Source organism: Petaurus breviceps, unplaced genomic scaffold, assembly GCF_028583685.1.
Source record: "Petaurus breviceps papuanus isolate PSGF00001 unplaced genomic scaffold, PetGlider_PUasm1.0 91041, whole genome shotgun sequence".
NCBI lineage: Eukaryota > Metazoa > Chordata > Mammalia > Diprotodontia > Petauridae > Petaurus > Petaurus breviceps.
The window spans coordinates 4,697,831-4,720,085 of NW_027187400.1; the positions used below are offsets into that span (position 1 = coordinate 4,697,831).

At 40.6% G+C, this 22,255-nt stretch overlaps 3 protein-coding genes across 3 annotated transcripts in view; 1 reads left to right on the forward strand and 2 right to left on the reverse strand.

Annotated features, from left to right (window-relative positions):
• PPP1R8 (protein phosphatase 1 regulatory subunit 8) overlaps positions 1–22,255 on the reverse strand; it is a 373,418-nt gene that overhangs the window by 24,964 nt on the left and 326,199 nt on the right. The window lies entirely within an intron of this gene.
• WASF2 (WASP family member 2) overlaps positions 1–22,255 on the forward strand; it is a 343,739-nt gene that overhangs the window by 10,725 nt on the left and 310,759 nt on the right. The window lies entirely within an intron of this gene.
• Positions 233–22,255, reverse strand: part of STX12 (syntaxin 12) — a 33,070-nt gene continuing 11,047 nt past the window's right edge. Inside the window, exons 2-9 of the mRNA XM_069079045.1 lie at positions 19,084–19,153; positions 13,075–13,174; positions 7,831–7,968; positions 7,278–7,321; positions 6,053–6,158; positions 4,882–4,954; positions 4,273–4,355; positions 233–1,492 (exon numbers count right to left, since the gene is read on the reverse strand). Of these exons, the coding sequence (XP_068935146.1) occupies positions 1,400–1,492; positions 4,273–4,355; positions 4,882–4,954; positions 6,053–6,158; positions 7,278–7,321; positions 7,831–7,968; positions 13,075–13,174; positions 19,084–19,153 (707 nt within the window). The 3' untranslated portion in view covers positions 233–1,399. The remainder of the gene's footprint in view (positions 1,493–4,272; positions 4,356–4,881; positions 4,955–6,052; positions 6,159–7,277; positions 7,322–7,830; positions 7,969–13,074; positions 13,175–19,083; positions 19,154–22,255) is intronic.

Sequence of the window (22,255 nt, forward strand, 5' to 3'; positions counted from 1 at the left end):
AATGGTGGTGCGATAGTGCAAAGAAATGTGTGCAATTCTGGGGCCTTGTTTTTCCTAATTTCCACAGCTGGACGAGTCAAAGAGAATCAAACAAACACCAAGGGAGGCTGATGAAGGGCAGAGGACGTTGATACACTTGCACTGGCAACACGCTAGCTAGCTCATCGCCAGGTGGCTTTGTTCACATTTGGGTCACTCCAAGCCAACAAACACAGGGGGGAAGTAGGCCACATCTGGTGGCACGCGGGTGGGTTTATTTCAAACATTTTCAGTCAGTCTAAACTATATGCAGAGAGCTGAGTCTCCTGTTCATAAATTAGTTTCAAGGGTTAGCATTACTATTCCAAACCAGCATTATTTACAAAAGGAACCTTTGACTTGCTCCAGCCTCAGGTTCATAGGACAAGTTATTAAAGAAAACTTCTGGCTAGTTTTAAAAATCTCTTTCATCCAACACCCAGCAAGTTTTGAGGGGCAGGGGCTGGGGGGCATTCAGCTTTGTGATAGCAACAATCACCATTCACCAGGAACAGAGTCACCAACTAAATGAAAGTAAACTTCAGTCACTACAAACTCTTTGCTCCCATTTAGCCTGTTAGAAGAATGCCACTTTTAAACAGGACTGATTGCTCAGTCATCCTCTTTCTACAGGTATACTAGAGAGGGCCCCAGGGAGTACTAATAAATATATTGGTTAATGAGCTCATTTGAAAACCAAAAAAGTGCTTTCTGAACACAATCCAAATGGGGCCACCATGAACTGACCTCAGCAGAAAACTGAAGGATGAAATTCGAAGTCAAATGGAAGGTGTGTCCTTAATTAAGACTGACCAGTTCGCACTTCCAGCAGAAAGCACAGAGCTGAAATCTTCCAAAGCAGATGGAGAATATTTTTCTTGGAAATTCCAAATCAAAATGGCAAGTAAGAAACATTGCTGGCTTATAAAAGGTTCCTGATGGCCTCTATTACACTGGGTGCCAGAAAATCCTTCTGTTCCGGTTGCTGGTAAAAAGGCCGTTCTGGCACACACATAAAAAGACAACAGCACGAGAATGTAGTGTGTTACCTGTCAAACAAGAACTTCAAGAACAGAGTCTCTGAGAACTCACTCATCAGCAGACATTTGGGACAGAGAGCAATCAGAATACGAGAGAAAGCAAAAACCCACAGAAGTTAATTCCTAATTTGCAAAACTGATACAATTTGTACATAAACTGATAAACACCATCTCCACGGCTCGCCAATCCCCAGGCCTAGTGACCAGCGGTTAGTTTCTACCTAGATTACTAACAGGGAGCTCGGGGATGCTCTCGTGAGGGGGTCGGTTTGCTCTGGAGATGCCGACACACTCTTGCTTGGAAGCCGTTCAGCAGGAGTGGACTCTGAGGACGAGTCACTTCATTTGGATAGCCACACGATAATGAATATCAAGATTCCTATAGCCACTGCTAGCACAAGCACCAGGATGCAGATCTTCTTCCGCGATTTTTTCTAAGGAGAAGAACAGTTAAAAACTAATAAGAAAACAGCTTGCTGGGCTTTATATCCAAGATGTCCAAATCCACCTTCAAAAGCCTTTAAACCTCTGCCCTCTCCTAGTAGTTCTGAATAATGAACACGGCTATACAAAGGGATTCATGGTGACCTGCTCAAAGTGGCAGAGGGGCAAGACCTTCCAGACTGCTGGAACAGAGGGCATGAAACTTAGGCCTCCTGAATCCAAATGGCCCCCAAGTCTAATGATGTGAAGAAAGAGGATTTAGAGGTGGTGGCTGATAGGAGCCTTGAAACTGCTCAAAGCTCCCAATACTGTGCCTTAAGCACAGTCAAGGACTTCAACAGGCAGATCTGCCTGCATCCTTCCCATCTGCTCTCCCTGTCAGTGCTGCCTCCATTTGCGCTTGCCGACATGCAAAATCTTGCTTGTGACAGTAGACTCTCCCTTCTCTTTCCCTGCTCATAGCCAGGGAATTGTCAGGTGCACCAGTCTCCCCTGGGCAGCACCTCCTGCCTTTGTGCCCTGCTTTCTGTTCCATATTACCACATGAAACCAGGGACTCACTAATATCTATGGGGACAATTGCACATGGACTCAAGGTCTCTCTGAAGAACTCTGAATTTATTGTGCAACTTGGGAGATGCTGGCAAAGGACCGCCCAGCATGGCATGCCCACGTCAAAGAAGGGGCTGTGCAGAATTGCAGTAGCTCAAAAGAAATGTGAGATGCGCAGATTTGGAGGCATCTCTACCCCAAATGTTCATACAATCTATGCATTGTGCCCCGATCTATGGTAGAGCCTTTGAGCTCCTACCGGTCTGACCAGCCACAGTGGGACACACTGTCTCTGGACTCCAACACAGCCATGTAATTTCAGTCCCTTCAAGAGCAAAGGACAACTGGCCTCTCAATGGCTGTTCTCCATGGTTGCTCCACAATCTTACCAGAGGAATTTTCCTCATCTAGAGTTGTGGTCATTTCACTGCTCTGCCCCAAAACTGTTAGTGCCTATGCCAGCCTAACAAGCAGCAGTCTATTATTAAGGTTCCTTCCAGCTTTGCCACTTTGTGTTTTAAGGCCCCTTTAAGCTTTTAAATTAAGGCAGCTAAGTGCTGGGCCTGGACTCAGGAAGACTCATCTTCCTGAGTTGGAATCTGGCCTCAGACACTCACTAGCTGTGTGACCTTGGGCAAGTCACTTAGCCCTGTATGCCTCAATTTCCTCATCTATAAAATGGGCCGGAGAAGGAAATGTCAAACCACTGCAGTATCTTTGCCAAGATAACCCCAGATAGAAACACAGAAAGTCAGACAATACTGAACCAACAGAACAACAAGCTAGCCTTACAAGTAACTTCAAATTGCTTTGTGGGTATTCAAGGCCCAGCATAAGCTGGGACCATCTTACCTTTCCAGCTATATCTCATCCTACTCACACTGCAAGAGAGAATTGGAATTCTATGTTCCAACCATGCTGCACAAAGAGATAGCTGCACCATCCCCCTGAGCCTTTCCAGCTTCCATACTTTTGTTCAAGCCTTGTCTTCTCCCTAGAAAGTCCTTTTCCTTCTTTGCACATGGAACTCCTACCCACAGTTGATTACTTAACTCAATACTACCTTCCTTTCCATAGTTTCCACTCATTTCTGCCCCTAGCCGGTAACAAACTTTTCAAGTTTCCCATAAGAGGTTGGGTGAAGTAAGAGATAGAGAGCTGGTCTCCGAGGCAGAAAGATCTGAGTTCAAGTCTTGCCTCTGATATGTCCTGGTTGTATTCTCCTGAGCGAGTCAGCTCTTGGTACGACCCTAAACTGCAGAGAAGGTGTTAGCTTACAGGATAGAGAATTTATTCCTGGGAGCTTCCTACACCAATGAAATCAGAGATCCAGGGAAAAATGTTATCGTTATGTCTCATGCCCCTCATAAAGATGAAGCACCACTACTCTCAGGGTCTCTGGCCTCGGTTTCCTTTTCTCATCTAAAATGGGGAGAATCTTACTCATATCTACCTGACAGATAAGTTGTGGACATCCAAACAAAAGTGCAGAGATAAAAACCCTTTATATGCTTGAGGACAACTCCACAGCACTGTGTCCCACCTAAACTTTGTACTGCCTCCAGTGAGCTCACTCAGTAGGCACTAACAAACAAAGCATGGCCCAAGTTTATGGGCAGGAACACTGAAGCAGCTTAACCTTGAGAAATCCAGACTGACCAAGGCCTGGTGTAAACCTATTAGATCTGCAGAGAAGAGCTAGGATGGGCTGGCCCACTCCCCCAGCCCTGAGGAAACCTTTTCACACAGACCTCCAGCTTTTATTTGTAGAGCTTGAGTAAATCAAAGACTGATTCTGCACAGACCCCTCAATCCAGCATGCTCTTACTTTAGTCAACACAGACCCGAAAGCTCAGCCATTCACTTTTCAGAGTCACACTCGACTCCAGGACACAAAGTGGCAGAAGAGCAAGAGGCCTAAGCTTTGAATCCCAAGCCATGACTTTGCCTCTTCCCTTTCCTGAGCCGCCTTCTCTCTTCTGTAAGATGGAGCTCATGAGTAGGGAGCACGCTTCACCGCCTACTGGAGAGTCCTCTTGTTTCTAACTATAAACTATGATATAAATAGAGACTATAATTGTTCAACCAAATTTCTAACATTGCCTACAGAAGAAGTGAGTGAGTAGGACCAAGAGCTGATCACAGCTGCTTGTTTCCAGTATAAACTCACAGAGGCAGCTGGGGCTGTCCTCTGGGACAGTCTGCCCTCAACATTCACCTGATAGTAGGCGGCTCGCTGCAGCTGGTCTGTGGCTCTTTCAACGTGCACCTCAGAACTCTCCACATTGGCTTCTATGCTATCTGGAAAAGTAAGGGACACTGGCTGTTAACACACACACGCACACGCACACACACACACATGCACACGCACTCCAAGGGAATGAACTGCGCACCCTCCCTGCTGTGCCTCTGGCGCTCCTCTCTCTGTCTGGGGCTGCTGTCAGCATCTTAGTGGCTTGTATATACTGACAGTGCAGAGGAGTTAGGACACACTGATGTTACATTTGTGTGGTTTGGGGAGCTGAAGGTTAGGCACAACAACCATGGCAAAAAAACAGCCTAGCACACACTTAGGTGATAGAGTTAAGAAAGAAATAGGCTGATGGAGCTTAGAATGTAAGAAAGTCCCTTGACTCTTACCTTTAAAAAGAGAGGGCATCTGTTATGGGAATTAATTTTTCAATATGTACAGCAACACACACAAGGCTCTTGCACATGGTGTAACTATTCTTTTTCAACACAAATGCAAACACACAGTGAGGCATTTTCAGGGCCCCTTCTCCCTCCCCCCTTTTTGTTTTTTTGCTAAATCAACAATAGTACATACCAATCAAATCTCCCTGATCATGGATCATCATAGCCAAATCTTTAAATATCTGATTGACGTCCAAAATGTCGGCCTGTAGAACAGAGCAATCTTAAGCAATGTTTTGATTCATTTTCTCTATTCTTTCCTCAGGCTTGCTCTGTGCTTCAGTTGTTAACATGAGAAGAATGTATATGTTTGCAAGTGTTTACAAACAGCCTTAGATATTCAGGACTATTTCCCCACAAATTGTGAGTAAAGATAATGAGGTAATTAGCGATGGTCAAACAGCTGAACGATAGGGTGTGAAGTCACAAGCAGAAGGTTCAGAAGAGAGCAAGAGGACAGGATGTGGGGGGCACTGTAGATGGCTTTCTCAAGGAGTTTAGTCATGAAAGAGAGGAGAGATGTAGAATGATAACAAGGATAGTCAGTGAGGTCAAATGAAGATTTTTTTAAAGGAAGGAGATGTATGTTTGTAGGCATCAGGGAGGCAGCCAGCAGACAGGGAGCAACTGAAGATTAGCAAGAGAGTGGGGATGACAGAGACGGCATTATGCCTGAGAAGACAGGATGCAGTGGAACCAAGGGTGCCTGTAGAGCAGGCCTGCACAACATACTGCCCGAGAGCCATCTGCTCTGCTTTAGAGGATTTTGTCCTTGCCGTGATTCTCACAAACACACACTTATGGAGTCTAGTCACTTCTGCTAAAAAACGAGTTTTGAAAAAGTAAATTTGTTCCAACATGACTGATATATTAGGATGTGCAATTTCACCTTTGAGAAACAGAGAGACCATAGAAAACCAACTGTAGCTGAACAAGTCATTGAAGAATACACAAAATGCATACACTTCAAACACGTACCAGCTACCACAGTTCACATGTGCATTACTGTATAAGATTGTGTTTTGCCACTCTTTTGCATCTGTGAACTTTTCTACATAAAAAACATTCACTCAACAGCTTAAGCTGAATAAGGCTCAGAAGTGGCCCTTTCAGGCTACCCTCTCACCTGTATCCACTGACTTTGCCAGCCTAGGTCCCATGGGAACTGGGTGGTAGGCTGAGGACTTATGGCTCTATTTCACAAACTCACGGGTTTTGACAGAAATTCCTGAGGCATAATACAACAAAAGGACTCTGAGCTTCATGGGCAGTGCAAAATGCAAAGGCCAGAATCCTTCTCTTACCTCCAGCTGCCTGATTGCAGTTTCTCGCTCTTTAATAAGTTCAAGGTCTTGCTCTGTAATGGCCAACTCATCTTCCTGTGACTGCATCTGATTCCACTCTTCATTGCTAAGGGAGTAACAGATATGGCCACTGAGACTCCAAAGCTTCTAAGCAGGAGATGCATACAACATATAATACACACGGGCATCTGGCTTGCCAGAGAAGCCTCTCCAAAGCTGATTATCAGGTTTCTCTGGGGAATTATGGTTATCAAGAGCATTTAAACAGGATTGCAAAATTGAGAGTGGAGTAGGAAATGAAGACTCAGAGAGGAATAGGTAGGAATTTACTCAAGAAAATGACAGTCTCAAATTCTTCTAGTAAAAATAATGGCACAGTATAAAGAGTGCTGGATTTGTGATTGGAGGACCACAAAAAAGCTAGAGTCCTGGTTCTGCTCTATGTTATTTGTATGACATTGTCTAACCTTCTTTAAGTGCAAATGAAAGAGCTGGACAAGGCCAGAGATCTTCTCTAAGATTCCTCTTGGCTCTATATCTATGAGGTGCATAACCTGCCCAGACTAGAGTCTGGGCTTGCTCTTCCTCTGTCTCTTCAAATACAGAGTGTCACAAAAGTTGGAGTGCAGTTTTAAGCTTTAATAGCTTAAAATGGTACTCAGACTTTTGGGACACCCAGTATATAATGAAGGACCTATCTAAATCAGTGAAAGTTGGTGCAAAATCAAAGGACACAAAACAGGTTTATTTTCATATGTCAAAGGTGATAAAGGAAGAGGCATATTCTATTTTTCACTAGATAGGCTACATTAAAAATCTAGTATTACAAATTTTCTGTGTGTTAAGCACTTGTTGCTAATCTATTTCATATCATTCCAAATATTCCTTGGAATAAGAATTGTGTCCATTTCACAAATGAGATGACATTGGTTAAAAAAAAAAGGGTAAAGGGCCGTGGCCTGGTACAGAAACAAGCACATACAGATTCCTGGTCTCTAAATCTGATGACTATTGTTGAGTCCAGTGCACCAGGATGACCAACAGCAAAGATGGAGCTTCCTTTTGGAAATTTCTCTTCCTTGAACTTGGTTCCACCACAAAGTAAGAATCTTAAATCTGCCCTTAGCTGCTGTATTTTACATAGCTCTGTATTTTTTAAAAATTAAAACACAGTTAAACTCCATTTCTCAACATCTAACAAAATGGAGAGATAATCATACCTTACCTGTCAAATGAGACAAGCTGCTCCTCTCTCTGCCTCTCCTCCGCCTATGAAAGAGGAGGGATTATTGCTGCTGGTATCCAGAAACACACCAGAGACACACAGCACACTTGATAGTTTTTGCTTAAATAAGAAAGGAAGAGACATTTCTCAGCCATGACATGGACTGAAGAAGAATACACTGGCAAGAGTGAATGACTGGGTGTAAAGTGGTTAAAAAGAAATCCTACTCAGGTCTAGCCTTCAGAAGGAAGAGTGATTGAATGGTACCACAGAGAAAAGGAATGTGATTGGAGAAACTGACTGTGAAGAACCACTCTGCCAGGCTAGAGGGGAAAGGCTGGAAACTTACAGGAATACAAAATGTCATCGAGACAGGTTTTGGAAGGATGGACATCAATAGTACATTAGGAATTGGGTTTGCATGAGACAGAGCAACTTCAAAATCAGCCTGACATTTGCAGAGGACTGTGTTGTGCTTAAACAAAAGCCAAAGAGTAAAGCCTGGGGAAATAGTAGGAAAACTGAAAAACTTTACTGTTGGAAGCAAACTTACAGAGAGGCGGGATCCCGCTCTGGCTCGGGCAACAGTCTCCTTCTCCTTCTCGGATACTTTTCTTTGAACAGCCTGAAAGTTGTTTAAGGCTACAGAGAAATCATTCATCAAACGCTCCTTCTGAAGTTTCTGCAGACGCTAAGGAGATGAAATGGAATATTAAATCAGAATTTGAACTTGTTTAAGTATTCAATTCCGACTGAGGCCAAAACTACATATACCCTTTGGGTGCTGAAAACAAAAAAGTGACTATAAAGTTGCCTCCTTTTCCTTCCAAAGCCCTTAGTCCTTGGGAAGCCCAATCTGTTCACTTTCTAGGCCAAGCTCGTGGTCCCTTCTTTTAAGCTAAGCAACCTCAGAAATTTAAAAGTGAATTCCAAATCTTTGTTCCTCACAAAAGAATGTGATGTGGAGGAAAAAATCCTTCTGAACACAGAATAGATTATTTTCTTCAAAAAGACTCCTGCCAGGATGAGAAAGCTTTCATCTAAGCCACACCTGCAGCTGCCACAGGTGTCAGAGGCACCTTCATTGTAATGTTCAAGGGTTGAGTCTCGGTGATGCTAAAAGTACTAAACTATAGAAGGGGATGCTCCTGCCCTCATTAACAACCACTTATTTCTTACTAAATTCGAATCTGACCTTGTTTAAATATAGGCAATTCCCACTATAAGCTAAACTACACTCTTGAGATGCTGGAAATGAGAAAGTAACTATAAAGTAGTCTCCTCATTTTACAGAACTAATCCTTTGGAACCCAAATCTGCTCATTTTCTGACCCATGCATTGTGTGCCTAGCATATCTAAAATATCATACAAAATGTGGAGGGAATGGGAAAAGACAGGTATTAAGAGACAATAGAAAGTGACACAAAGTGCATCTAGGACGTGTAGAGCCCAGCCTTGGGACATGGGACATATGTGTTAAAAAGATTTAACACCTAAATACCAAATGACCATGAGAGAGTGCAGGATAGTGCAGAGAAAGTACAAAAAGAACTGGCTTGGGGTTTCAGGATCCCCGAGTGTGGCAAAAAGATAAGAGTTAGGGTTGTGATAATGGAGATGAATGGGGTCACAATTGATCAATCAAAAGGGATCTACACAACACACACACACACATACACACACTGAACACAACATATATTTTTTTTACAGGGAAGATACCAGCAGCTGGGGAATGGGGAAAGGCTATGGGTTGTCCCTTGAGCAGAGTTCCAAAGGAAACAGGATTCTAGGAGATAACAGTGAGGTAGACGTACATTCCAGACATAAGGGAAGCCAGGGCAAAAGTTCGGAGTAGGGAAATGGAATGTCTTGTGTGAGGAAGAAGGAAGGCCATTGTGGCTGCTCCAGAGAGGGGGAGGAGGAGTAATAAGGTTGGAAAGGCAGCTTGGTACCACAATGGGAAGGGATTAAAAAACTGAACAAAGGAGGTACTTCTGTGATGACAGACCTGTACATTTTGTCGATGTGTAATTATTCCAGCTAACAGGGGCAGCAAGGTATAATGGAAATGACATGGGATGTGGAGTAAGAACACCTGAGTTTGCATCCCACCCCTCTCACTGTCTGTGTCACTGAGTAAATCACTTAACCTATCTGCCACCTTTTCCTCACCTGTAAAAAAAGGATAACAGAACCTACCTCCCAAGGTTTTTGTGAGAATCAAATGAGATAATAAATGTAAAGCATTCTGTAAACCTTAAAATGCTTTATTAAAGTTAGCTGTTATTTCCTTATCTGTAAAATGAGGGGGCTGGACTTGGTGGTGATCCTTTTCAGCTCTAAATCTGTGAGTCTATGAGAGGAAAATGTTGGCACAGATAATCCAAAAGTAATTTTTATTTGGTTCAGGAGTATATTACATAATTTTTGTGGGTAACAAATTTAATAAATTCTATTTTGCTTAGGCCACTTAAGTTACTTTGTAATCCCTGACAACTTGTTAACTGGGCAAAGAGTGTAGACAAACTAGAAATGTGTTTGTGTGGTAAGGCAAAGCTGGCCCAGGATTAAAAACCTGTCATGAGAAACCCCCAAAGCTAATAATCTATATGTAAATATAATCATGATTATCAAGAAAAACTTTATTTTGTCATTACTACCATGGAGGAAGATGAACACCCCAGACTGTTAGGCTCTTCGTTACTCCCAGCATTTAGCTGTTAAAGAGGATGGTACAATTAAAGTTAGTGAAAATGTCCTTCTCCACTTTGGACTTTGGAGGTAAATGAAACTCTGAGAAAAGGTGGCTGCCTCCAATGCCAAAGCACTTCTTTACCCATGAACAATATATGTATATGTATATGTATATATAAATATATATATATATAAAGTAACCATCATCTGGCTGACAAAGGAAATTGTTTTGTTTGATTATGCTTGAATACATTACAAAAGTTTTGCTTTCCATTTTCAATGAGGGAGTATAGTGGAGGTGGGAGGGAAAAAAAAGATTTTAGTTGAAAAAAAAATTAAATTTAATTTAGTCTTTTGAGACAATTGCTTTCAACTCTTCACTGATAGCTGCAATCTTTACTACACAGATATTTTGACAAATAAACTGACATTAGTTAAATTAAAAGATTTCTTTCAGGGGCAGCTAGGTGGTAGTGAATAGAGCACTGGAGTCAGGAGCAGCTAAGTTCAAATTCAGCCTCAGACAACACAAAAAACTAGCTGTGTGACCTTGGGCAAGTCACTTAACCCCAATTGCCCTACCTTACCCCCTCCAAAAAGCAAAAAAAAAAAAAAAAGGCATAGCTTAATATGGAAATGTGCTTTGCATGACTCCACATGCATAATTGATCTTATATTACTTACCTTTTCAATGGGTTGGGGAAAGGTTAGAGGGAAGGAAAGAATTTGGAATTTAAAAAAAAGATACCTTTCAGTGTCTGGCTGCAGCCTATAGGATATTTTGCATGGGGAAAAAAATTTAATTAAATTTTATTAAAAAAAAAAAAGTTAAAATAAGATAACTAATGTCACCAAATTTCTCCATGGCTCAGCTTTTCTAGGAAGCCTCCCCTAAGCTATCCCCAAAGAAGATGTAATTGCTCTCTTGATCTCCAAGGACATTCTCTCATAATCATACTGCACATTCACATTGATCTTACACTTCTTGTAAGGTTCACAAGGGCAGGGACTAGCACTGAAATGGTGCCACAGTCTGGCTCCCCTTGACCTTTCTTATCACATGCTTTATGTATGCACTCTACGTATTAACCAAATGGTACTATTTACTGTCTCCCTTCTAGTCCTTCCCTCTCCTGTCTCTGTACTATTGCTTACACTCTCACCTATTCCTTGGCTTGGATTTACCTTCCTCATCTATTCTGTTGAAATATTTTCCCTTCAAGCCCCAATTTAAATGCCACCTTCTCCATGAAGCCTTCCCCTTTATCCTCAACAGAAAGCAAACCTTCTGACCAAAAACTTCTCAAAACACTTTGTCTGGAACTTTCTCTTGTACTTGTTACATTCTGTATAGTATTATGTAATTATGTTTGCACACTTCTTATCTCCACTACTTGATGGTAAACTACTTGACAGCGGGAGATGGTGTGTAATCTGATCCTTGGATTTCTAGAATCTAGCACCATGTTTTAGACATAGTAGGTGTTTAATCATTGAATGATAAGTTTTAGAGCTGGAAGGGGTCTTAGAGACCACCTCATCCAATCCTCTCATTTTACTGAGGAAAAAGTGAGTTGTGCAAGAAGTGAATGGCAGAACTAAGAATCATTTGCTAAATTATTCACCTTTGTATCCTGCAAAGTACCAATCACAGAGACTTAATATTATGTGTATGCAATACTTATTGGACTGAATTTTTCTATTTGAGATAGATGGAAAGTGATTCCTACTTAACCACAGTATCAACAAAAATTCATTGAACACATATAACTTCCTGATCCTGAGGAGCTTACACTCTGTCTTTTAAAATATATATGTATACATGTTCTAAAATAATAATAACATGTCAAGATATTAGGAGACACTCTGTTTTCCAGAGTTAAGGTCCAGCAAGCAGGCTGTGCCCTGAGCTTGACATAACAATCCTTTGCACTCACTCACTGGATGATCTCAGTCACAGCAAAATCCCAGAATTGGGACTTTTGATTTCCCTACTTCCCAGGGGATCTTGACTTGAGAGCTGGAATTGCAGCCAACATACTGCAACAAAAAGTGATCAATCACATCTCCTGACACTTTGAACAAGCCTTGTACATGTAATTGCTAAGTGAACCAGCCCAGGCACTACACTCCTGATCCCACCACACTAACTCTGGCTCTTTACCCTGCTGTACAATCACAAGGCTCAACTACCCTTAAGACCTGAGACAATCACAAAGCTCAATGATTCTTAAATTTGGAGATTGTTCCCACGGGACCCAAGAACACCTATATTGTCCCAAAAACCTGTGCATGAGTTGGCCTGCTGTGGGAACTATTTACTCAAGACCTAAGAATGACTGTGTTGGGTCCTGCCTTTTTTGTGGTTTTCATGTTTAAAAACCTTACCCCTGCCACAAGTGAGAAAACCCCCCTTTCTCAGGAGGGCTCCTGCTTGTAAGCATTTTCCTCACCTTGAAATTAAACTTTTGTTTGATCCCTGACTCTTCTGTTTCCACCTGCTTTGTTCAACTCCACAGGTTAGAGGCCAGTTCCATTGGTTGACAAACACAGTGGAAGATATGGTTAAATGTCATATGAGTGGTACCCAAGAGGATTCACTGTGGGTTGTGGTAATTAGAGAAGACTTTGTGGAGAAGATAGGGATTGAGCTGGGCCTTGAAAAATGGGCAGGATTTTAAGTGGGATGAATGGTGAAATAGGTATCCAGGACAGATGAATGTTGTGAACAAAGGCACAAAAGCAGCAAAGCACACAATCCATGTGTCAGGCAATAAGCCTCAAGCTGTTTTTTGAAAAGTCTTAAAAGACAAAAAAGAAAAGGTATATTTTAAAGATAATATTCTATATTTAGAATAATCTCTTTTCCTTACTACTGCTGTCTACTGGGCTGTTCAGAGAAGGGTTTGACCTGTGAATGACTCATTTTGGATAGGGAAAGAGAATGGGATACTATGTAAAGAATGTTATCTTGGGGAATGAATCTAACCTTGCTTTGCAAATATACAACCGTTAAACATTCACCAGAAGGAAGTATCAAGATTTTCCTTCAACTAAATAATCTTTAGAATAATCTTTCCTCCAAATGGAGAAAACACCAACCTGTTCTGAAGCAGACAGCGGGAGAGGCAATGATCCCAGCTCTTTCAGGCATTCATTTGTCTCCTTAGCAAGCTGATTTGTAGAATGTTGCAGTTGTTGTCTGAGAGAGAAAGGACTGTTTTTAAGAATGTCATCATTTCCCAGACGGCTTTTATAGAATGGATCATTTTATTCCACAATCAAGGGGAAGGACACCTGAAGGGTGAAGGTGGAAATGAGTTTCTGGTGCTCAACAGAATGGAATTAATGTTGCCAAGGTAATTCTCCTTCCAAGTACACAACAAAGCGGCATCTGAAGAGTACTAAGGACCTATCTCATGAGGCTTTCTGAAGGGACTACAAACTAAAATGTTAACTATTTCAGCAGAAAGATACACAAAAACATGAGTGAAGAGTGAATAAAGAACAGCTGTCCTTTGTCAATTCTAAAATGTGGCTGCCAGTTTTGACAGACACAAGAGAAGAGCAATTTATGCTTCTTATAAAATCTGATTAGTTGAGCTATTATCAAAGCTTTTGAGTTGGATATACTCAAAGTCCTGCACACCTGCATTGGTCACAGTCCACTGACTATGAGGAGAATCTCAGGCAAAGACATTTGAATAAAATGTGCAACAGAAAGTACCGTTTCTCTTGCCCTTAAAGACCTATTTCTAGACTCATGCCTTACACCAGTCATATTTTTGCCTTTAGCCTTGGCTCCATACTTGCTTCTGGTTCTGGGCTGGTTGAATCCAAGGCTTCATCTCCATTCTACTTCTGATCTTACCTGGGTCTTCTCCCTTCCTAACTAACACAAGATGCCCTATGTAGTTAGGGGGGGAAAAACTTTCAAGGGGTGGGGAATGGAATGAATGAAAGAGTAAAGGAAATGTGATCTGTGAGGTGAGACTGGGAAGCTATGGTAAGGGAGGCAGTGGAAATAGGGGACAAATTCCTTTTCTTCATGGTATCCTTCTTTCTGCCCCTTTTAAAAAAAAAAGATTTCTGCAGGAATGGTAGGGCCATGTACTTTCTTTTATTTTTTAGTTTAACTTAATCATTTTTTTTAAATTAGCAAGCATTTATTTTTTCTCCCTCCCTTGTCCACCATTAACTGAACAAAAAAAAAAAAGAAAAGAAAAAGAAAATCCTTGTAACAAATATGCAGCATCAAGTAAAGCAAATTCCCATACTGGTCCATGTGCTTCCAATTTATTAAATTAAATCTTGTCACTGAAAAGAGGCTTCTAGACCAGAGGAAGTAACCAAAAGAGGGACTTGACAAGTCCCACTTTCCTAAAAGTGTTATACCATGTAGCTATTTAATGGCTTTTGCAAAGAAGTTCAAATACATGAAAAGCATTTTCTCATCCTTTGAATAAAATGGGAGAGGAAATATTAGAAATATTTTAGATATGGGGAAACTGCAGTTCCAAAAGCAAAAGCAGAGTCAAAACAAAGTGATTAAAAGAACCCAGGAATTCACTATGCCAAAACATTGTTTTTTCTTTTAGAAATTGATGCCTTTTGTTTTTGTTTTACATCACAGGTATTTCCCAATATTAATTCCTCACTCCATCCCCGTTGATCTTTCCCTCAAAGAAATACAGTTAGGCATAACCCAATATTCAACAAACAAAGCAACTAAATCGGACAACATACGCTGTAGTGTTGAAAATGCTTGACCTCTCTACCAAGAACAGGGGGATGGGCATTTTATACTCTGTTCTCTGGAATCAAGTTCATTTACTGAAATTAATCTGTGGTCATCTGTCTTTTAGTGATGTTGTAATCTGTATTACTATGGTCATTCCACTTTTCTTTCCCATTACTTCTACCCTAATACCTTTGAGTTATTTAAAATATTTTGATGGATCTGTGATCTCACTGATGTGGATTTTTACTACAAGATAGAAGGTCATCCATCCACACTTTGTCACCCTGAGCAATCATATCCTCATCCTCCTATGTAGCATATAGAAGGACTTTGTATTCTATGCAGCTTTCAGGCAACTAACTATATGACAGTAAAGAAGTGGTCTGCTGTAGAATATCACTTGTGAAAGCCTTCCTGTTCCCTTAAAAAAAAAAACCTTTATATACATATGTCTATACACATACACACATACATATACATGTGTGTGGATATATATAACATATATAAAATATACACACAAATATATATGTATATTACTCAAAAGATTTTGTAGAGATTGGAAAGCAGGAGCATGACTAGCAGTCAGTAATCAATTATTGGTTGCCTTTTCTTCTTTCTCGGTACTGTCAGATATTTTTTCTAATCCTTTGGTCTCTTTCCTCTTTCTTTCAGCAATCCCAAGAACTGACCCTTCAAACTTCCATCCTTTCTCACACTTCTGCCTCCCTGCACATACGTGATCTTGGCTAGCTGCTTGGTCCTTTCTCTCTTGGTGACATTTCTACTTCAATCAATCAACAAGCATGATCAAGCACTGTACTAAATGCTGGGGGATACAAAAAAAAAAAAAAAAGAAAAAGGAATCCTTATGGGGCACATCAAGAAGTACGACGTTCAAGTCCAAATGTGGTGGTTCTATTACCACTGATGGAAAAAAAGGATCTGGTAAAAGAACTGCTGACACTTTCTTTCCTCCATTTTTCAACTGCTCATTGTTCTCCTTCCAGTTCCATCCTTAAATGCTCTTGGAATGATATAGTTTGGTTGGGTTCCTTACCAAGCTTCCTGCAAACTTGTTTGTGCCTACACTGCTTCACAAGGAAAGACTGCTCGTGATCTTCCATTCTCCTCAAACAAGTTCACATTCTAAACTGGTTTTGCCCTTGACTGCCATATCTCTTCTTTTGGCAAGATCAAATGTTTGCTGGCTGAAGCTGTTTCTAGGCTCTTGGTTTTTCTGCAGTGGCAGATTTACAATGGTTAAACTATACTAAACAGTGAGTCTTTCCATTTCTCATTTTCAGAGTTGACAGGTTGTTTAGATAAGATGGAATGGTCTCAATTGTGTACCATAACTAATTCTGTTCTTTTTCCTAATCTAAGGGATTGATTTTAACCTTTCTTCTAATAAGCTGATGGCCTAACTGTACATAACTGATTCATAGATGACTCCTCCAAAGGTAAACTGCTCATTTCTCACCTACTAAAATATAAGCTATTTCATTCTTTGGGATATTATCTGGTATTCATCATATCCACTGCTCATTCCTCTTCTCATTTGCAGCTTTGCCTGGTTTCAACTCCAAAGAACAAAGATACCCCTCTCAGATAAAGCCCATCACTTTTTTTTGTTGAAGGGGTAAGGCAAGGCAATTGGGGTTAAGTGATCTGCCCAAGGTCACACAGCTAGTTAAGTGTCAAATGTCTGAGGCTGGGTTTGAACTCAGGTCCTTCTGACTTCAAGGCCGGTGCTCTATTCACTATACCACCTAGCCACCCCAAGTCCATCACTTCTAATTTCATCACCAGGCTACTAATTTTAAGCCTTGAATATCCCTCAGCTTCCTCTCCTTTCTAACTGACTGTCTTAAGGGTATAGTACTAGCCTTCTCTCAAAGTTTTGCTTTATAGAGGGCAGAAATTGGACTTCCAACTCCCTCTACTTGCTATCTGCAGCTATGCCTGGTTTCAGTTCCATGGAATAAGATGCCTGATGCCAGTACCACTCCACTCCTCCCAAACCTCGCTTTCCCCCAGGCAATCTCTGGCATTCTGCCCCACTCTACTATTTCCAGCTTCCTTTTGTGCATTATCTTCCGTAAAATCCTTGAGGGCAGGGACTGTCTTATTTGTATCCCCAAGGCTCAGCACAGAGCTTGGCACAATGTGGGTGGCTTACTAAATGTTTACTGAATCAAAAATTGAATTGAATTGCATCCTGACTCTTCTAGAAGAAAGTATTTGTGGTATAGAGGTGAGAGGCTTCTACAAGGCAGTCCCAAAGTCTTAATGTAGTTTTAATCCCTTAAGACTTTTGGGACACTCTATATATAATCTACAAGCCTGTAGCCTCTCTCACTTATTATTTGTACCATGTTTTCCAAAATATATTTCATTATCCTCCCTTATGTTCACCTATATACTGAAGGCATCAAGTTTTAAAGTATATGATGATTTAGTTGAGAGGGTCTTATTAAGTTCTTCATAGAAAATTTTCTATTTTTGTGTGCTCTGAATGTGACGTTGAAGCACTGCTGTTGTTCAGTTGTTTTCAGTCACATCCTACTTTTTATGAACCCATTTGGGGTTTTCTTGGCAAAGATACTGGAGTGGTTTAGCAAATTCTTGTCCAGCTCATTTTACAGATGAGGAAACTGAGGCAACAGGGTGAAGTGACTTGTCCAGAGTCACACAGCTAATAAGTGTCTGAGGCTGGATTTGAACTCAGGAAGATGAGTCTTCCTGAGTTCAGGCCCAGCACTCTTATCTATTACTGTACCACCTAGCTGACCCATACTGAAGCATAAGTTATAATTATTTTGGTGATGGTCCTTTTGCAAATTCTATACATGTCTCATGAAAGACAGACATTCATCTCTTACAGCAGTCACTTACTCTTCCCCTCAACAGCTCTTGCATAGGATATTACAATCAGGTCCTACTTTGTCTCCTGAATTCCAGTTTCACCCTTCTCTGATCTGTCCTCCACACATCTACCAAAATGATAGTCCTAAAACATAGTGATGAGTGATCCCATCCGTTATCTTTGCAAAAACCTTCTGTGACTCGAGACTAACTTGGAAAATTCTCAGCTTAGCCTTTATAATCCTTCACAATTTGGTCCCAGTCTACCTTCCAGGATGATTTCACATTACTCTCCTTCACATTTAAAGATCTGGTAGCTAAATAAAAGTTTACAGATGGGCTGGAAAATGTGGCCCTTATTTAAAATAAATACATATGGGGCGGCCAGATAGCACAGCGAGTAAGAGCACCGGCTCCAGTGTTGAGAAGACCTGGAGATCGAATCCCGGGCTCAGACACTTAGCACCCACCCAGAAACACCTGGCCGTGTAACCTTAAGCAAAGTTACTTAACCCCAATTGCTTAGGGGTGGCCAGGTGGCTCAGCGAATAAGAGCACCGGCTCCAGTGTTGGGATGACCTGGATCAAATCCGGGCTCAGACACTGAGCACCACACCCAGAAATAACTGGCCGTGTAACCTTGAGCAAGTTACTTAATCCCGATTGCTTAAAAAAAATATTTCTATTAAAAATAAATGTACTGTTAATATTATGAAACAGATTGTTTGGAATTGGTTTCCCATTATAAACTTTCATGAACACTTACTACCAATAAGATTAATTTCAATAAAGATTCTAACCTAATTACAATTTTTTTGGGGGGGTGAGGCAATTAAGGTTAAGTGACTTGCCCAAAGTCACACAGCTAGTAAGCATCTGAGGCTGGATTTGAACTCAGGTCCTCCTCAATCCAGGACCAGTGTTCTGTCCACTGTGCCTAACTGCAATTTGCAAATGTAGGAGAGGTCCCTTTCCGACTTCCCCTAAAAGCTATGCTAAACTGCCTCAAGAAGAAGGTAAGTCAGATATTTGAGATTTTAGGTTAGGGAAGTTTATGATCTTCCACTAAAGTTCTACTCTGGTGCTATGGAAGTGACTTGGAATTTCTGAAGGCTGTTGGGAGATGGGGAGAGGAGAGAAGCTATAGCAGGTGCTAGCAAGTTAGAAAGGCTTCAGTTTGGAGCTTAGAAATGTGTGTCTTTGTGTAGGTACAAAGAAACTTGGCTATCAGGTGATCCAGCAGGGGTAACTCACAAAGACAGTGTCTTACAACACTGAAGATTTCTGGGTCTCTGTCAACAGGAAAAGTACTCACTACAATGAAAATCACAGATGCTTGAAGTATAAAGCTCCTAGCATTAAGTTTTGCTGCTTTCTATACCAGATCCAGCTATGACCTTAACGTTCCACAAGCTCTACTCCTGACCTCAAGAGCCTTGAGCTTCAGTAAGCCCTGAAGGACCAAGGGGTCTCAAGAGCCTTAGTTTTCTTACAGAATTACTCACAGGTTTTCCTGTAGTTTGCTAGAATCTTGCTTAGTCCCCAGTTGGCTCATCAAATTCTTGATCTGAGCAGCTGGAAAAAAAAAAGAAAAAGAGGAATATTTTTAATGAGGTGATGGGTACAGGAAGAAAGTGCATCACAGATGCCCTATACCTCTCTTATTTATCTCTCCATACCTTCCCAAAAACCTATTTATGAGAAAGCATGCTGGGATCAAAACCTGGGAAAATCTAGTCTATCCCAAACTAATGATGAGGTAGCTTTTTCTCTCATAGTATAACTATATCCTCCCTAGACATGAATTGTGTCCCACAGACACTGTTCATTGATGTAAAGTAAGATTTCACCAATACTCTCCCAGACCCACTGCGCTTCATTTTACCATGGGCTGAGGATTAAGTCAACTTTGCCAGGGACCTTATGATTCCAAATTTCAATGAGGACCAATAAAAAAATAACTAGGTCGCCTTCCTCATCAAGTTTTGACTTGGGGCTTCTTAAACTTTTTCCACTCATGACCCCTTTTAGTTTAGGCAGCATTTGTTGGCCAATGCATGGTCTGAGGGCTTGCGCAGTTCAAAGTGTGCATGCTTTGTGTTCAGAACTGAGGCTGCAGTGAAGCTGTATGTGCAACAAGCACTGGCCCTGCCAGAAATACCTTGAATTCATTATGCATTTGATTCTGAATTAATTTTTTGGTCATTGTGTGTTCACAAATCTTTTATTGTTGCCACATTTTTCACGATCTTATATGTGGTCATGACCCACAATTTAAGAAGCTCTGAACTAGATGCAGTATTCTTATTTTTTAAATGTCCTTCTTTCTACACTTATCTTTCCTGGTTAAATTTTACCCTTCCCAAGTCTCTAGATTTCTAGGGTCTAGAGCTTGATTTTTCCCCCTAAAATAGTAGGTATTTTCAGACTATACTCTTTTTTTGTAGAGTTCCAACTGCACAAAACTGGTGGAATCCTTCAATGCTTCATCATGGTATCATGGTGATTTTGGATTCTCCAAGGTTCTGTATGTGAAGGATAAACCTTGGCAGGTCCTATTCAAGTTGAAATGGCTTTTCACTATAAGCCCATTTGACAGACTATTTGTCTGTCACCTAAGGACCAGTCTAGCTAATTTTAAAAGGAACTCATCACTCAGTTGGCAACATGATAATGAAATTTTTGGCCACAGTAACTCTCAAAGACAATCTCCTGAGTTGTAGAGAGGTTGTAATCTGACAGATGGTATGGGAGTATCCACACCAACAAAAGCACGGATTTTGAAAAATGGTAGCATCTTAAAGTATAATGTAGTGACAGCTGGCCATGATATAAGAACACTTGGAAGGAAAAATTTCTGCACAGATAAGCCATATTTTATCTTCATGTTACAACACAACTCTAAAACAGTCTCTCTCCCATCCTTTCTGGATCATTGTTAAAATCTGACTCAACTCCAGGTGGCTTAATGGGTGACTTGTGGGAGTGGCTGGAGGGAAGCAGAATTGAATGCAACAAACAGAGCTATGAGACAATGGATAGTGCTGGACCTGGAGTCAGGAAGACGAGGTTTAAATCCTGCCTCTGATACTTATTACCTTTGTGAGCCTGGGTAAGTCATTTATACTGTCTGTATACATTTTTTTATTTAATCAATTTATTTATTTAATTCATTAATTTCCTCATTTATAAAACAAGGATATTGATAGACTCTACCTTCTAGAGTTATGAAGATCAAAGAGATAATATTTTAAAGTGTTTTGCAAACCTTAAAGTGCAATATAAATGCTAATTATTACTCATTAACTAAATTAAAATTTCTGCTGCTACAAATTCATTTTATAGTTCAATATCTTTCAAAATTATAGAATTTGGGGTCACCAGGTCACTGTTTTTTGCCTGATACTACCTTCAAGCTAAAGTGCCCAGATCCCCTTCTGTTACCAAAAACAGGCTAATTCATATATATTGACAAGCAATACTTTTCTATGGCCAATAAAATGCCATATATAACAGTAACAATTGCTCCCTCTACAAAAGTTCTCCTTTGATGCTTCTTGTGGTATAGAGGTTATGCTAGTGCATGCAAGCTCTGATAGTTTTTATAGTAAGCCAGAAAGGCTCTGAGAAAGGTCCCAGGTCATAAATTGTCTGCTGGCCCAAGACCAAGATAGGCAAAAGACAAAAGTGATGATCACCAGTAGGCTGACCACAAACAATAAATTATTTGGCCATTGTGACCCATCAAATAGGTAAAAGATATAAAGTGACTCTTGGTTCTGTGTGGCTTTTTCTCCATTTCGATAGCACGACAGAAAAGAACAAGTTATTTTAAAGAGTCCATGATGTTTCACTGATGCTTAACGTTGAAATGTTTGTCCAAAGACTGATTAATTACTGGAGGAATTTCCCACAACCATATTGTCATTCTTGCTCTAAATGAAATAAGAAGGTATACCGAAGCAAAGAGGAAAGAAAATTCACAGGTTCTCCCCCAGGGGCCAAATCAAGCTGCTAATGAGGTTGCTTCCATTGTGCTCCCATAGGCAAGAAGAAATAGCATTTCATGGGTCACTTGTTCATCACAAGTAGTACCCAGGATGAAGGAGAGAAACTAAGAAAAGTCTGACAAGATTCTCTCAATTAAATCAACATATACCTTGCTATTGGGTAAATTCAACTGAAGAGAGAAAGTAGTAAAAAATAGTGCTCAAAATTAAGAAATCAAAGCGTTTTAGTACCTGATGATGCTACAAAAATGCAAATGCAAAACAAATCCCTGCAGAAGACTCAGTATATAACCCCCTTCCCTTCCTTACCCAATGAGTCATCCCTTGTAATAAAGATTAAAAGAGAGAGAACAAAAATAAGCTTAGCAGAACTAGTCAACCTCAATCACAGCTTCCAGTAGTTGCAAGTTATACCCATAGTCCCCCACCTCTGCAATGAAAGGAAAGAGATGCATTTTCTCAACTCTGGGGTCAACTTAGTTATCATAACTTCATTTGTTCCTTTTGTTCTTTCCATCTACATTCTTGATTCTGTTTGATTCTTTCAAAATCAGTCACACAAATCTTCTATGGACTTTCTGAATTCTTCATATTTATTATTTGGAGCAATTTTTGCTATTGTTGATAGTTTGCAATTCTTTTGAAAGTTGTTCATATCCCTTCATTA